The following is a 16,737-nucleotide window of genomic DNA, read 5'->3' as shown; positions in this document are numbered from 1 at the left end:
CTCAAACTCTACACTGTACTTGTTGATTTATCTGTGTGATATGTTCAGGGCTACACAGACGAGCCGGTGTCTAAAATTCTGTCTCATGTGGAGGATGGGAACATTGTGCAGCTGGACCGCTGGAACCTCAGTGTGGAGCCCAATCCGGAGGCCAGCGAAGAAGAGAAAGACGAACACCAGACAGACAAGGTCAGCTCATGCTCCCAGCACAGAAACGGCACCTCTCATCTTAGCAAGTGAAAACAATCATAAATAGTCAAATTTATCTTGTATTTCCTATTACAAGATTACAATAAATCAAATATAAGATTATTAAACCTGTTTTTTTTGACATATTTACTAATTTCAAGCTTTAAATCTTCTTTTTTCTATTTAGAAATAAATGATTAAAATGAGTGAAATTATCTGCTAGTGGAAGATTGAAATTAATAAAAAAATTAATAAAATCATTTTAATCATCTTACATTTGGTTTGTCGTAATTGTTTAACAGGAAATCCTCAATACATTTGACTATATTTAAGATAAGGTGTCATTTTTTGCATTTGCGAGGACAAAATTTCCATTAGATATTCAGCATAATAAATTATTGAATTAAACTGAATGAAAGTGTATCACTTCTGAATCTTTCTGTTAATCTCGTGTTTTCTGTTTATAAATTTAGCTTCCCATTGATGTCTTTAACAATTACTTCAGCTTGGGTTTCGATGCGCATGTAACCTTAGAGTTCCACGAATCCCGAGGTGCACTTCCTCTACAATTTTTTTGTATTTGCATAATTTTGATTTTGGTTGCCAAAAAACAAATATTTTAAAGACATAACCTGTTTTTTTTTTTTTTTCTCAGAGGCCAAACCTGAAAAATTCAACAGCCGTCTTCGGAATAAGATGTTCTACGCAGGGGTGAGTGTGTCGTGGATTACAGGTATCCCTGTGTGTGTTCTCACATGTGCTGATTTTCCTGCTTTCTTCCAGACGGCATTCTCTGATTTCCTAATGGGCAGCGCTAAAGACTTGTCTAAGCACATCAGAGTGGTGGTGAGTAGAAAATGGTTCCTCTGAGTGATTTTCTCTCACGTTCGTATAGTCAGAAAAAACGTAAAATGAATATGCATGTGAAAAATGGAAGGATGCTTGATTAGTTAAACAGCAATTACGGGAGGGCAGTCATGCCAGTATAAACTATAAAAGCATTCTTAATGCCACTTCTGTATTTCTCTGTCTTATTTGCCTGTTGTTCGACATATCCAGTGTGATGGCACGGACCTCACTTGTAAAGTTCAGGAGCTGAAGCTACAGTGTTTGCTCTTCCTCAACATTCCTAGGTAACATCTCTATATCCTGTCTTTGGTTTATTGACTAGTGAGCAACATGTAGGATGGTTTGTTTCATAGTTTCTATATGTCTAATGCTGAGCCTGACATCATGAGGAGTGTAACATGCTAAGTGATGTTTTTTTTTTGAAGATATTGTGCTGGTACAATGCCATGGGGCAACCCTAGTGACCACCATGACTTTGAGCCTCAGAGGCATGATGATGGCTACATAGAGGTTATTGGATTCACCATGACTTCTCTGGTAAATTAATCACTGAATCCCTATGTTTCTGGTCAGTTTTTTGGTTCATATACTATTTCCAGTGGTTAGCCAGTGGCTATATATGGGCATATGTCAAATATTGTTAAAGTGTGAAATAAGACAAACCGTTGATGGTGCCAGACTCTCATTCCTCACTCTCACTTAAAACACCCTGGAGCTTAATGCTGAAAAATAACACCCTGGTTTTTTTTTCTTTTTAAAGAACTTCAGTACAGGCTTGAGTTGTACTCCCTGCCCTCTGATTTTGTCAGACAGTGAGAGAAGGAAATTATACTGTATGAATGTAAGTTTAGTGACCATTAAAATCAGTGAGTGTATTGCAAGAGAGTAGAGAGGGCATGGAAAATGGGCTAGAAATGATGAAGCTGTAAAAAGTGTGTATGATAACTGCATGAATGTGCTGGATATCCTTGATTGGTTAATAAGACAGTGTGCTGTGGATGGTTTTGTAGGCCACGCTGCAGGTAGGAGGCCATGGCGAGAGGCTGCATCAGTGTCAGGAGGTGACTCTCACCACCTTTAAGCCCATTCCTGTGCAGGTGGATGGCGAGCCGTGCAGACTGGCTCCATCCGTTATCCACATCACGCTCAGGAACCAGGCCAACATGCTGCAGAAGACCAAGAGGAGAATCTCCCTCCCACAGCTCAATGAGTGAGTCACACAGAAACACCAGCCTTCTCCTTTATTATTTCAATTAAGGGAAAACCATAGACATTTTAATATTTTCAGCTTCCTTAAAATGGATTTATTTGTCTGTTTATAATCCTCTTAAACTATGGTCACAATGGTAAGATGAGCTATGGGTCTTATTGTTAAAAAGTATTTTATGTCTATAATAATAAACAAATATACAGAATAATCAAATATCACACTTATTAACCATATATAACTTTTTTTTTTACTTTAAAAAAAAAAAAAAGGTGTAATGCACATTTTATTTTGGACAGGAGTCAGGAAATGATAGTAAGTCCCGTATTAAGCTGTGTGTGTGTGTGTGTGTGTGTGTGTGTGCTCATAGTCAGCAGCCCATCTCTGAGCAGCTGCATATCCAAGTGAGCCGAATCAGTATGCGTGACTATGAAGCATTACACTATGACAAAGATCAGCTCAAGAAAGCCTGTAAGTGATACATTTGTATTTTCAAGAACTGGATGTTTATTAAGTGGTATACACAAACACTCCTGGGCAAAAAAAAATGGGCCAAGCCCAAAATGGCAAATATGAAGCTTTTAATGGTCTTAACAACAAATCATTAGCAAGAAAATTAGCAAGAATTGAAACAAATGCACTCCTGAGAGCTCCTGTGCCACCGTTTGCTGGTTTCCTTTTGCTGCAGTAAACTGTTTGAGGAAAAGCTAGAAACAGGGGAATTCACTTATATAGTCTTCTTGTACTCAAAGGTAAAATCATGATAATGATTAAATGTTTGATGTAAAATTCAAACTAACACATGTCTAGGTATGCAAAATTTTCCAAAAATATCTTCTGGGGTGTTTTATTTTCTTAAAGATTAGTCATTATTTGGTTCTCTGCCACACCTGATGCAGCCAATCAAGGGCCACAAGGTTTAAACATTTAAAGCAATCAAAGGGAAAAGCTTCCCATACTAACTAATTCTTGCTCATTTCCTGAAAAATGATTTGTTGGGCTTGGCCCAATTTTTTGGCCAGGAGTGTATGATGTTAGCTTCAACCCACGCTTGATCTCTCTAATAGAGCAGCCTCTGTTATTGTTTTCTTTTGAGAAGGAATACACATCAGACATTTTTGTTTTCTCAGCAATTCCTCTGGGAATCATCACTGTCCGAGCAGACAGCGATTTGGAGACTTGTCGGCTGCACATTGAGAGGCTTCATGAGGTACATTTGGACTCTGAACTGCACATTTGAGTGTAGCTCTAATAAATAATAAACCTTTGGACATCACTTTTTTTAACACAAAATGAATAGTTTCAAACGTCGCCCTTTTGTCAGAAAACTGGATGTTTGGATGAAACGTAATGGTGTCATAGCCGTCTGTGGTTGAAAGTCTTGTGATGAGACTTTGAGATGAGATTGATGGACTTCCTCTCTTATCAATTGATCAGAATGACACTAGGCAGTTGGACCTGATAGTTTATGTAGACAAACGAGGACATTTAATGCTCTCCTCAGTTGAATGAAAAGATACAGTGGCTAGTTTTAGGAGGGAATTGTCAACAACTAAATGGTAGAAAAATAGAACCAAGGAACTGGTGTTAGTGTAGTTACTGCTCTTTGCTTGTACAAGGTTCTGTATTTGTATTTACTTACTGAAGGTCAACCATCTGACCTTATAACCATATTATAGTTATTGAAAAACTTCAACATCTAAGTAAATTAACATGTGAAAAAAAATGTGATTTAAGTGTTATGATTCTAATATGATTCATTATTTCTAAAGTAATTTTAAGGTAAAATTAGACAAACACACAGTAGCTGTGAGTAATCACATTCAATCAGAGAGTTGCTAGAAGTTTCTCTTTTTTTTTTCAGGAGGGGGTTGGTGTGAATCCGGACACAACAACCATACCAAAGCTCTCGCCAAAATGGTGCTTCCTAGACTGTAAGTGAAATTTATAACTTGTAATAACAACTATTGCTTAGATGTCATTTTTTGATGCCGTCTGTTTTTCTTTCACAGCCACAACCGCGGATCGTTTCTACCGAATAGACCGTGCTCAGGTATCGATGTTGAGGGTTTAGTAAACACTTACAGTATGTAGATACATTTTAATTCTGTACTTTGCCTTTTCAGTTGACATATTTCTGCGTTCTGTGTTGTTTGTTCCAGGAACATCTGAACTATGTGACTGAGATCTCGCAGAATGAGCTTTTTATCCTGGACCCTGAGCTGGTCACTAAGGAAACGGTGGGCACATCTACTGGAATGCCAGAAATGGTAGACACACTGGGAGAGAACTCGAATAGCTCTGACCAGATTGCCTTCCCAGCATGCCCTGCAGCATCTCCACCAGTCTATAGGTAAAAGTCTGTTTTTTCTGCTTGTGAGTGCACTTCCATTGCTTTATTAAAAGTAAAAATCTGCCTGTAATAAGGTTGCTGATTTCACTCAAGAGCTTGATGACTGTTCTGCAAATTCAAAAGCTACAGTTAATGGCCCATTATGCTGCTCTGCCATTTGATTCACATGAGTAACAAGTATATTTTGCAGTGTATCTTGCTAATCTCCTAATGTAGCATACCCCATTGCAATAAGAAGCAAGCCCACTGTTAGTTTCAGCTGGTGGAAGATTTAATTTGCCTTACATCGTCCCGAACTCTAAAATAGATTTCCTAGACCGCTATTACGACCGCTAACTCTAAATGTGTTTATGTAAAAATGTAAGCACTTATGAATATATTATATACTTTAAATCTTTTAAATGTAAAGAAGAATTTGGACTCAAAATAAAACGAGGATTTTATTAGTGTACACTATATGCAGGCCTCCATATCAGCACTTGCATTGAAGTCTATTCTTGTTTTCTACATGTTTTCTTGCAGGGTAAATGAAGATCAAACTGCAGCTCAGAGAAAGCACATGTCCTGTGATGTCACCGATGCTGAGGAACAGGATGATGCACTGGCATCCACAAACACGGACATTTGCAAGTGAGAGTTTGACTTAAAGGGGTGTAAGTCACTAGTCTAAGTAGTGCCAGTCAGGCCAATTCATGTGCCGACTGTATTTGAAAAATGGCCAGGTTTTGCAGTTTGCGAAAAGAGATCAGCACTGGGTTGCTCCCCAAGAGGAATTTAATCCTGTACCACAACACTATGGCTTAAGAGCTGCACCCAGTATTGAAATTGCAGCATGTAATTCTCTTCGGAATTCGGAAAAAAAATAAAATAAAAAATAGAAACGTGTTCCAAAGTAAATGCTAAGAAAAAGAGGTTTGTACTGAAATCAAGGTACTTCCACTCTTCTTTTGTCCATTTTACTGCAAAAGACAGGAGAAAGAATTGTGATTTAGTGCAACTCATGACCAGTGGGTTGCTTTTACATATCACTGATTCACACACACACACACACACACACACACACACACACCTTCTGCACTAAATAGCCTTCAAATTCTACAAGGTTTTTAATGAATATGTTGACAGTGCTCACTGACTAAATATTTCTTCCTCTTGTACTCACAGATCGGATGACGTGGTCCAGAAGGAAACTGATGAAGGTAAATTCACACCATTTTGAAGATCGTATTTAGGCTTAAAAATCTGGTAGAATCACATTTTAGTTACCAGTTTTAATAGTGAAAACATTGCTGTTGTTGCTTATAAGACTGCAGGCTGGTGGAAAACTAAATTAGCTCCAACTTTTTTTTTAATATAGAGACTATGAAGATGCTACTCACAAGTGTGAAGTCAGATAATTTTAAAAAGGTGAGGAAATCATTCTTATGCATATACTTTATTCCTCTTATTGAATGTGACGCCATGACCCTGACCAGGTTGTTAATGAAGATGAATGAATGTTTAGGATTTAGAGATGGCATGATACAGATACAGTTAAACCCTTTCACATAAAAATCATTGTAAATATAATAAAGTATAAAGTATAAACATAACAAAATCAATACTGACAAAAGAAAAACCAGTCAAGTCTCTTTATATTAAATATTTTCAGTTGCATAAATAAATTTCTTTTCCTAATCTTTTTCCAATCTATTACACTTATAAATTCAATTCCAATCTCTTACACTTCCAATTCCAATCTCTTACACTTCCAAATCCAATTCCAATCTCTTACACTTATAAATCCAATTCCAATCTCTTACACTTCCAATTCCAATATCTTACACTTCCAAATTCAATTCCAATCTCTTACACTTCCAATTCCAATTCCAATATCTTACACTTACAAATCCAATTCCAATCTCTTACACTTATAAATCCAATTCCAATCTCTTACACTTCCAAATCCAATTCCAATCTCTTACAGTTCCAAATCCAATTCCAATCTCTTACACTTCCAAATCCAATTCCGATCTCTTACAGTTCCAAATCCAATTCCAATCTCTTACACTTCCAAATCCAATTCCGATCTCTTACACTTCCAAATCCAATTCCAATCTCTTACAATTCTAAGTCTTATTCCAATCTGTTACAGTTCCATATCCTATTCCAAAGCCATTTGTTACATGGCCTGATATCTGATTTTTTATGGTTTTTTGTTGCTGATATTGGCTCAAGACCCATACTAGATATCGGATCAGTGCCGTTTATATTTTGCTCAGTTTCATACAAATCAACTCCGATGTCTTATTTTTGCAGCTTGTAGAGCTACACAAAGAAGGAGCCAATCTTGCAGTATATGATGCATTGGGCTGTACGTTGCTCCACTATGCTGTAGATACTGGCAACAAGGAAATGGTCAGATACATCATAGATAATGGTACAGTGACAAAACAGTTATTCATTCTGTAAAGCAAGGACTTAGCAGTCACTACTGCTGACTCACATTTCTTTCTTTCTTTTTTATGAGCAGCTCCACTGAGTATCCTGGATGTTGCAGAAAAAGAGACGTAAGTAAACCTTATTTGAACCTTACGTGAGTGTTTTTTATGTATAGAATCTTTATAAAACCTCTCTACTCAGTATTGTTGCATAAGCAATGTTACCAAGCATCGTAATTTGCAATATTCTTGGAGCGCATGATTTAATACTTACGCAGTTATATTTTATATCATGTAATGTTGCACTAGAGTAAGGCAGCTGTAAAAGAGTCTTGGATTTGTGTGTGTGTGTACAATCTAGAGGTGAGACAGCACTGCACAAGGCTGCAGCATCATGCCAGAGGACGATCTGTGGCTACTTGGTGGATGCAGGTGCTTCCCTCACAAAGACAGACCTACAGGTAAGAGGGTGGCCACCTTTACCATCGCCTTTACCTCCTCTAGCAGACCTAGTGTTAAGTCTGACTGTGTGCTCTCCTCAGGGTGACACTGCAAAGGCACATGCTGAGAGAGCTCAGGACTGGCAGCTGGCCGAGTATCTGGAGAACCAGCAGCACCACCAGATGATTCAGAAGGACAACCATGAGACGGCAGTATAACCAACAACCTGAAATGTCCTGATCATCCACTGGAAAATGCTTTTCTTGGCACGGTTTAATGACGACACTGGGCAGCATGTCAGTCTAAACGGAGAAGGTTCATTTCTTTCTTGACTGCAAAGCCAAACAAAGACAACAAGCGATGTCCTGTTGTAGCTGCATGAATATGCTTCTATTGTACTGCGGGTCATTTGGTGACAAATGCTACATTTCCTAGATAATAAGAGCAAAAATCTTTTGGACATCAGGGTTAGAAGAACAGAAGTACATCTGACTGTGGCTTTAGCCTTTTATTAAGCAAACCGCTTAAACCTCAAAACAGATCATTGTGGACAAAAGGGTCTAATATTTTTTTTTTTTTTGCTGTATTTAAGGAATCTATTTTACTTTTAACTTGGTATTTGCTTGCCAGACACTTAGATACTTATGCTAGCTCATTTTACCTAGTTTTAATAACATTTTAGTAATATTAAAATGTTGCTTTTGTCATTTTGACTGAATTGGACTTTATGACAGCCGTCTGCATTAAAAACTTCTTCCTTTCCTGCTGCTTTATGAGCTGTTTCTCTCTTTTTGGTAAATGCTTGTATTTTGCTACAAGAACATAGTTATTCGCATGATTCTGTAAATCTTATTAAGTGACAGTGTTAGTGGCTGCGTCTTTTTTTTGTGACATTCTTTTAACCTTATACTAGCTTCTTTCAGCAGATTTTTCTGTAGATGTGGAACACTGCACTGATTGTTTAAAGAACACTTATAGTAATGTGATGTTCTTGCAAGGAATAATATTAGGTCATTAGGTCATGATGTCTTTAGGAATAAGTTACCATTTATCATGTTTTAATTATTCTAGGAGGTCTTTGATTAAATCATTACATGTGATATCACAGCCAGTGTAATTCCATCAGAAATGTTTTAGATGCTTGCCATTGTTTATTACGTTTTAGCCACAGCGACCACACTGAAAGATGCATTTTGCCATTAAAACATGGTGTCGGGATTTCTACTAACACAATCTGTGGGTGGGTAACTACATGTTTACTCCTAATGAGTAAAGACATTACATCTTTTGGTTGGTGTGTTTTGTGCTTACACAATTGTTAGTGGCATATCCTCAGGTACTGAATATGTTTTATGTTTTTATATATATTTTTAATGCAGGCTGCCATCATTGCCTTAGCATTATTATTATTATTATGTACTGTCATGAGTTATGAGTTAAACTGCATTGTCAATGCTCTGTTTCGAGTTGCTGTGCAATTCACTATTAGACATTGTGTGTACATCTCTATCAAACATTTTAAAAATGTGTGAGTAACGATACCATTCCAAAATCCCGTCTAAGCATTTGTATTATTTTATGAATTTAAATGAACTATAGGCAACAGTTTAATCCTACTAATACAAAATAAACTTTGGTAGATAATAGATTATAGTATTTACTGTATATTTGCTGGTTTGTTATTGTCTACCTGTATAAATAAATAAAGTTGTAAATTTCTTTTTCTTTGCTTTTTTTTTTAGTAGTGATAATAAAGTACAATGTGCTATAACAGAATAACATTGTTGAAAGATGGACACCCTGCTTAAGGTGCAGGTGAGGTGCACTGACCTTTTCAACTCATGCATTATTACTCAAATCAGTTCTTGTTTTCTATCACGGGTTCATCATTCTGTAGTACTTGTCCTACTAAGCCATGCAAACATTTTATTTTATTGTGCTTTAGGTAGGATGGATGGATGGATGGATGGATAGATAGCTAGATAGACAAGTACTTGTTTTCTTTCATCCTTCAACAGTAGGCTACTGCTTCTGCTAAGACATGAATTCTTTTGTGCTTTAGGTATGATGGATGGATGGATGGATGGATGGATAGATGGATGGACAGACAAAAATATTTGTTTTCTTTCTCTGATTCATCCTTCAGTAGTACTTGTCCTGCTAAGATATACAAATATTTTATTGTGCTGTAGGTATGATAGATAGATAGATAGATAGATAGATAGATAGATAGATAGATAGATAGATAGATAGATAGATAGATGCTTCTTTTCTTCCTCTGATAGATAGATAGATAGATAGATAGATAGACAAATACTTCTTTTCTTCCTCTGATTTATAGACAGATGGATGGATGAATAGATGCATGGACAGACAGACAAATACTTCTTTTCTTCCTCTGATAGATAGATGGATAGATAGATAGATAGATAGATGGATAGATAGACAAGTACTTGTTTTCTTTCATCCTTCAACAGTAGGCTACTGCTTCTGCTAAGACATGAATTCTTTTGTGCTTTAGGTATGATGGATGGATGGATGGATAGATGGATGGACAGACAGAAAAATATTTGTTTTCTTTCTCTGATTCATCCTTCAGTAGTACTTGTCCTGCTAAGATATACAAACATTTTATTGTGCTGTAGCTATGATAGATAGATAGACAGATACTTCTTTTCTTCCCCTGATTTATAGACAGATAGATGGATGGATAGATAGATAGACAGATGGATGGATGGATAGATAGGTGGATAGACAGATTCACGTGAGGATGAAGTTGAGGTCACGTGGCTCTGTACTCTGGAGGCTGGATGGAAGGTGCCTCAGTGCGACCAGCTCAAACTAGATTTCCAAAACAAAGAGTAGCGGAGGAGGAGCTGCACTTGCTAGGAAAGCAGTTTACACACACATACATACATACACACACACACGCACGCACACACATATACACACACGCACGCACACTCACACACACACACACACGCACGCGCGCTCTGGTGGTGAAGGACCTCTCCCACAGCAACAAGGCAAGTAGCATCATTGTCTCATTATCACACTTGTGCATTTGTAATGCAGTGAAATTGTGGATGTAGCAGCTGTACTTTTCTTCTCTTTGTGCTCACACTGATGTAAACCTGCTCCATCTCTCTCACACTGTCGTCCTCGAGCGCTCTGATTACCGATTGCATAATGAGGCTATTTAAATGTGTAGCTTATCCTAATGTCTAACGCCGTACAGCAGGCACACCTTGGTGGGTTTTTTTGTCTTGGGTTTTAGAAGGGAAATCTTACGGCACATTAAAAGCTATCTGAAAAGCCTTGTGATGATGTTGTGCTCTAAACCTTTCATTTCTGTTCAAATCATTAAACTGTGCTGACAGGAAGAAACTGACACAAGGTTGATTAGTTGAGAAGTAACTGGCACTGAGCATTTAAACCTGACACTCTTATCAGCTGTCCTGCTTGATGCCATCATTAAAGCCTTCTTGCTGGTTAGAAGGCGAAACACAACACCAGTGCCCGCTGTTTTTTCACTGGCTGATGGAGACGTTGCCCTCAGGAGTGCCAGTGCAGTTTTTGGTGCCAGCTTCACTGACCCACTTTTCAAACTCATTACAAACCAGTCTGCTTCCTCAGGCCTTTTTTCCTTCAGCCATCAGCTATTACCGGTACAAAATTACAGAAGATGGATGAGGAGCCTCAGAGATGATGAGTGCTTGCTTAATGGGAACGCACTCCACAATGAACCCACTAAAGTTTTATATATGGGTAGGTATATAAAATTGCCAAAGGTTTGTGGACACCTGACCATCACAGCCATATGTGCGTCTTCCCCAAACTTGGACGCACACAATTGTATATCACAATTGGACGTCTTTGTATGCTGTAACATTACAATTTCCCTTAATCCGACCTAAGAGACTGAAACCTGTTCCAGCATGACAATGCCCCTGTGCACAAAGCGAGGTCCATGAAGACATATTTTGCTGAAGCTGATGTGGAAGAACACGAGTGTCCTGCACAGAGCCCTGACCTCAACCCCACTGAACACCTTTGGGATGAACTGGAACACTGACTGAACCCCAGACCTCCTCACCCAACATCAGTGCCTGATCTCACTAATGCTCTTGTAGCTGAATGAACACAAATCCCCACAGCCACGCTCCAAAATCTAGTGGAAAGCCTTCCCAGAAGAGTGGAGCTTATTATAACTGCAAAAGGGGGAATAACTCTGAAATGGGATGTTCAGCAAGCACATATGGGTGTGATGATCAGGTGTCCACAAACTTTTGGCCATATAATCTAGCTAGTGTTGTCAGATTGGGCTGTTTCTCAGTATTAAAATGCATTTTCAATAATGGAAATGATGACATTGGATGGGTATGGTTTACTTTGGTTATAATTGAGATACAATTCAGGCAGGTTTTCAACACTGATGGGGCTGGTAACAATCAAATCCAATCTGGCAACCTGTGAATCCCAAAGCCTCAGGCCCACAGTTCTCCACAGGCGGCTAGCGTCCCGCCGCTCCTCCACAGAGCTGTTTTTGTCCTCCGATGCAAATAAGCTTACATTCAGTCAGCTTGCCGAGAGACACTGCATGGGATCTGTGCTCTGGCTCTTTTGGAAAAAAAAGAAGAGGGAAGAAAAACAGGCGAGAGCCGCCTTTTGTTTCGAAGCACTGAATCGGGCTGCTCTCTCTCAATCCGGCATGGAGGCCTTTAAGAGCGCCCCTCTGTTCCCACAAAAAGCCCCCTACATTTATGAAGCCGGGGGAAAATGTCAATGAAAGAAGGACTGCATCAATGGAGGGATGGGGGTAATGAAAAGGACAAGTGATGTGTTTGTGCTTTCCGGGAGGAGAGAGGAGAAAAATATAGAAAGGCACTTAAATGGACTCATGCACAGTGGAGTCTTGGTATGATGTTATTAGCTATTGGGGCTCTAAGTCGCATGCTTTGTAGAAAAAAAACATTCACCATGAGGTCTATTTATTGCCATGGTTTGCTTGAATTCCTTTATTTTGCTTCCTTTTTCATGTTTAACGTGAAAGGCCCTTGTATTTCCCCAATGATGGATGTGTACATTGAGTGTTTTTCTTGTCATGCCAAATGGATCAGTGCTTTGTGGACCATGTCTAGATTAGTGCTTTATTAGATGTGTGGTCATAATTAGCCTTCTTAAAGGAAGGATGAGGAAAGATGAATCATATTTCATATTTCCTTGTCTTAAAATGTTCCTTTTTCTCTAAGATCACTAAGTGCCAAATAAGATGAAAAAATGACCTCCCACAGGCTTGCACAGAGCGCAGAACAAGAAATCAAAGTTACATTTAGAAACTTTAATATACTGCAAAAATATTACAGCAAAGTAATATTCTCCATCAGCTGGGTTATTATTTCCATTTCTTTTTATAATTCTGATAAAACACAGAATGCATGTAATCATATGATTTATGATTATTTTCCTGGACCACGTTGAGGGTAGTGAAGGTCTGATTTTCAGTGACTCTTACCCAGAAGTATGCCATATACATCATTTCTAATTTGCTTGGCATGAGCAGCGCAATTCAAGCCCAATCCCCGTGGAAATCACACCTCAACTACAACAAGACTAACTGTGTGAATAGGTAAACAATGGTAATGATGTTGTTTTGATGGGTTATGGTTCAAACAAAATTTTCCACTAGCCTCATCTTTTTGTTGTGCCATGCAGGCCTGAACAGCTTTTCCTCCTTCTTCTAGGTCATTCAATATGGAAAGAATGTTACCATATTGAAACCATAATAGAATCCAGGGGTTTTGGTCTAGAATTACTCTTAATATATAGCAGATGTTGTTGGCAAGTGTTAAAGCTATAGCTACATCACCCTTTCAGGGCTGCTTGGCACTAAACAAACTGGAACTAACTATCAGTGAAGCAGTGTAGGGTCAATTTCCCTATGGTCTTTATTATCTTTTATACCTTTATTCCAGTTTTAGAAATAGAAAATAAATATTCACTGAGCTGAAACATACTGTTAAATATTTATAGGCCAATAATATGAATATAAACCATGAGATACTATATGTGCACCTTATCCTGGAAACATACAGTAATTCGTAATGCTTTCACTGCAGTACTAATAAAACATGTTCTCAAAGTTATCTTTTATAAAAAGCAAACCCTTTTTTTCTGTGAAAAACTGCTAGTTGGATATATTATTAGCCCTCCTGTCTTGGTGTGTGTATGAAACGGACCAGAAGGCAGGGGAAGATGGCGGAAGGAGTAGTATCTATCATGTACATCGTCCTAAATCACTGTATTCTGTTTGACATTATAATAATAAGTATACAGAATTGATATACTTAATATTTGATATATTAGGCGCTATTTTTAAAAGGAAATGGCAAGATTGAAGGTATTCATACTTCCACCCATCTCTATTTGAAGCTTTGGACTTGTAGCCAATTCTGACCTGCTATCTGAGTCGCTATAGCATGATGAGTGCCATTTGGGAGTGTGAACCCTGACACAAAGAGAGCACTGGCTATTTTATTTTATTTTATTTTATTTTTTTAAAAATTGCTCATGCAATGCCATAAAGCAGCTTAAAGCACTTGGAGGAAAGTGCTAACTCTATACATGAGCCACCAGATGGCTATGATTAGCTAGCTTTACTAATTGACTCAGCAGAGAGGAACGGCATTTTTTTCCTTAAAACAAACAAGACAGACGAACCTTTTAAAAAGTGTTCAGAAAAATAACTTGACTCAGCTAGCAATTATCATGAGGTAATCATTTGACTGAATTTGCTAGCAATTTGCATAATTGTGGTTACTGACTATAGACCTTCCATAGTTATCTGTTCACAAGCTTACTTTCTAAACTTGCGTGCATTATTCTGTAAACACTGAGTACAAGTGTATCTGATAACAGCAAAAATAAGATTTTGGCAATAATTAATCTAAAGCATTTACATAATTCTGGCTCACGAGTCAGTCAGTAATTCAGTTTCTTTTAAAAAAACATGACATAGCCATATAGCAAAGAAGAACGCCATAAAATTCAATGTTGCTTTGTGCTTGTATGCATGTGTAAATGAATAATTAGATAATGAAATAACAGTTTGGATAAAATAAAATGGCTAATAACTCAACAGCATGTTGTCTATTGGAGATTTGAGAGTTCATTTTCATCACCACAGCAAAACAGTCGAACTAGAGAACAGATTTCAGGGAAACAACACATGCCACAAGTCAGTAAACTCAACTTGGAAAGCTTCCCAAAATTAAATTGCTCAGAGTGAGAAAATGGTGGCTGTGTATATTCGCATCAAGATTCAAGATTCAAAGATTCTAAGCGTTTATTGTCATGTGCACAGGGAGGAAAATCAAGTTTCCCTGAACAATGAAATTCTTTCTTTGCTGTCCACTTTGAATGCCAAGACAAACTATGCGAACTATGTAAAAAAAATAAAATAAAATAAAAACAGACATACACATACATACAAACAAAGTTTATGGAGATGTCTTACTCCTGATTGCTGAGCCACATAATACTTCTGTCTTTAATAAATAGAATTTTTCACAACAGATGGTTTTACAATATTATAGTTTCCATAAAAAGCCCAAATGTAATTGCATTTATTTGTTCATTCTGAAGACTGCTTGTGAATAAAATCTAGCCAATCCCAGTGAAGGAGGCGGGATTTGTCAGAATACAGTTGGTGTACAAAATGACACTTTTCATCACTAGGCAGTAGGTGTGTATGGGTGATATTAGAATGAGAGACAGAACTTGGAAGTGTGTCTCACACCAATAGCATGAGAATTGACATCTTTGCCTTTTGCTATTTGGTTTATGCAACTCAACAAACCTCTACAACACTCTGAGGCATCTATATCACAATGTACGAGATTTACTTAACCTGTTGGCATTTTCTGTCCATAGGATGAGGGGTATATTCTCAGTAACGATCATGCTGCTTGTGGCTTTGACCATTGCTGTGGAAGCCGTAAAGACGAAAGGTGAGATTCAAACACCAATCAAAATCAAACGTGTTGATAACTTTAGTTTTTTGACATTAATGCCAATGATATACATGCGTGATATGGATACGTCGTAATATTCGATATTTATATTCCCACAGAGAAAGGGAAGGAGGTGAAAGCAGAGAGTGACTGCTCTGAGTGGCTGTATGGGAGATGTGTGCCCAACAGTGGCGACTGTGGCGTGGGTGTTCGTGAGGCCACCTGCAATGAGCAGACCAAGAAACACAAGTGTAAAGTGCCATGCAACTGGAAGAAGGACTTTGGAGGTATACGCTTAGTAAATGTTTAAAATAGTAAGTTCTTTCAGTATGTAAAGATGATCAACTAAAGACATTTTTATTGCCCTTTAGCTGATTGCAAGTACAAGTTTGGCCGCTGGGGGGAGTGTGAGGCAGGCACTCGAAGCAGGTCTGGAGTACTGAGGAAAGCGCTGTTCAAAGCTGACTGCCAGGAGACCATTAAGGTGAACAAACCTTGCAATCCAAAAACGCCCAAACCCAAGGGCGGGGAGAAGAAGGCGAAGAAAGGGAAGGAAAATTAAGTAATCCAGTGTGTCCCCCTTTCCCCAACCTTTAAATGGAATGACGCTTAATATTGCAATGAAGGATAAAAATTGTAACCCTATCTATATTTGATTCTGTCTTTTGTTGGTACAATTGTGATCGTTTCCTTTGTCATATTTTTAAATAATTCCTGTAGAAAGCTGGTAACTGTAATTTACTTTACATTTATAAATAGTGAAACACAGAAAACCATTATTTACTAAAGATGCATGTCTGTATGGACATTTTTGGCCCTTGAAAATGGATCTAAATACTGCAACAGTAGAGAAATGATTTAACACACAGTGATCAACTGGCTTTATATATGTATATGTCAAATAAAATAAAACCCTCAAATTTTTAGTACACTTGCAATGGTAGACGAGCTACGTATCTATGCTTATAAATGTTTCTTGATTTGTAATCAATGTACAATCAACATCACTAACGGATACTTCTTCAGGTCTGTGAATAAATAAGAAAAGTTTTTTTTTCAATGGCATTCTCTTGCATTTTTCCTCCACAAATACCTAGAGGCTATAGTTAACTGTCATTTTTTTGCACACATTTTTCAAACTAATTGTGTCAGTTGTGCATGTACTTTTCACAAATTGACTCCTGCATCTTCCTCGCTAACCTCCTGACTTCACTAACCTGACTTCTGGAAACTGTGTGGACCTACAGATGAAGAGGAACATTCATG

At 37.9% G+C, this 16,737-nt stretch overlaps 2 protein-coding genes across 4 annotated transcripts in view; both read left to right on the top strand.

Annotated features, from left to right (window-relative positions):
• dgkzb (diacylglycerol kinase, zeta b) overlaps nucleotides 1-9,178 on the top strand; it is a 44,535-nt gene extending 35,357 nt beyond the window's left edge. For all 3 annotated transcript variants that reach the window (XM_053237058.1, XM_053237059.1, XM_026919946.3), the window contains 19 exons: nucleotides 49-189; nucleotides 663-741; nucleotides 845-900; nucleotides 973-1,035; nucleotides 1,249-1,322; nucleotides 1,464-1,575; nucleotides 2,049-2,248; nucleotides 2,616-2,716; nucleotides 3,376-3,455; nucleotides 4,110-4,179; nucleotides 4,258-4,298; nucleotides 4,408-4,598; nucleotides 5,121-5,228; nucleotides 5,763-5,797; nucleotides 5,956-6,005; nucleotides 6,897-7,017; nucleotides 7,111-7,147; nucleotides 7,380-7,479; nucleotides 7,561-9,178. In XM_053237058.1, the coding sequence (XP_053093033.1) occupies nucleotides 49-189; nucleotides 663-741; nucleotides 845-900; nucleotides 973-1,035; nucleotides 1,249-1,322; nucleotides 1,464-1,575; nucleotides 2,049-2,248; nucleotides 2,616-2,716; nucleotides 3,376-3,455; nucleotides 4,110-4,179; nucleotides 4,258-4,298; nucleotides 4,408-4,598; nucleotides 5,121-5,228; nucleotides 5,763-5,797; nucleotides 5,956-6,005; nucleotides 6,897-7,017; nucleotides 7,111-7,147; nucleotides 7,380-7,479; nucleotides 7,561-7,677 (1,776 nt within the window). In that variant the 3' untranslated portion in view covers nucleotides 7,678-9,178. The remainder of the gene's footprint in view (nucleotides 1-48; nucleotides 190-662; nucleotides 742-844; nucleotides 901-972; nucleotides 1,036-1,248; nucleotides 1,323-1,463; nucleotides 1,576-2,048; nucleotides 2,249-2,615; nucleotides 2,717-3,375; nucleotides 3,456-4,109; nucleotides 4,180-4,257; nucleotides 4,299-4,407; nucleotides 4,599-5,120; nucleotides 5,229-5,762; nucleotides 5,798-5,955; nucleotides 6,006-6,896; nucleotides 7,018-7,110; nucleotides 7,148-7,379; nucleotides 7,480-7,560) is intronic.
• A 1,149-nt stretch (nucleotides 9,179-10,327) lies between these two features.
• On the top strand, nucleotides 10,328-16,531 carry mdkb (midkine b). The gene is made up of 4 exons (XM_026919122.3): nucleotides 10,328-10,485; nucleotides 15,392-15,468; nucleotides 15,591-15,758; nucleotides 15,843-16,531. Exons 2-4 carry the CDS (start codon nucleotides 15,393-15,395, stop codon nucleotides 16,031-16,033), a joined length of 435 nt encoding a protein of 144 aa, XP_026774923.1. The 5' UTR covers nucleotides 10,328-10,485; nucleotide 15,392; the 3' UTR covers nucleotides 16,034-16,531.
• The last annotated feature ends 206 nt before the right edge of the window (nucleotides 16,532-16,737 follow it).

Source organism: Pangasianodon hypophthalmus, chromosome 9, assembly GCF_027358585.1.
Source record: "Pangasianodon hypophthalmus isolate fPanHyp1 chromosome 9, fPanHyp1.pri, whole genome shotgun sequence".
NCBI classification, from domain to species: Eukaryota; Metazoa; Chordata; class Actinopteri; order Siluriformes; family Pangasiidae; genus Pangasianodon; species Pangasianodon hypophthalmus.
Note: the sequence above shows the minus strand (reverse complement) of the source record. Positions and strands in the feature narration are given on the sequence as shown.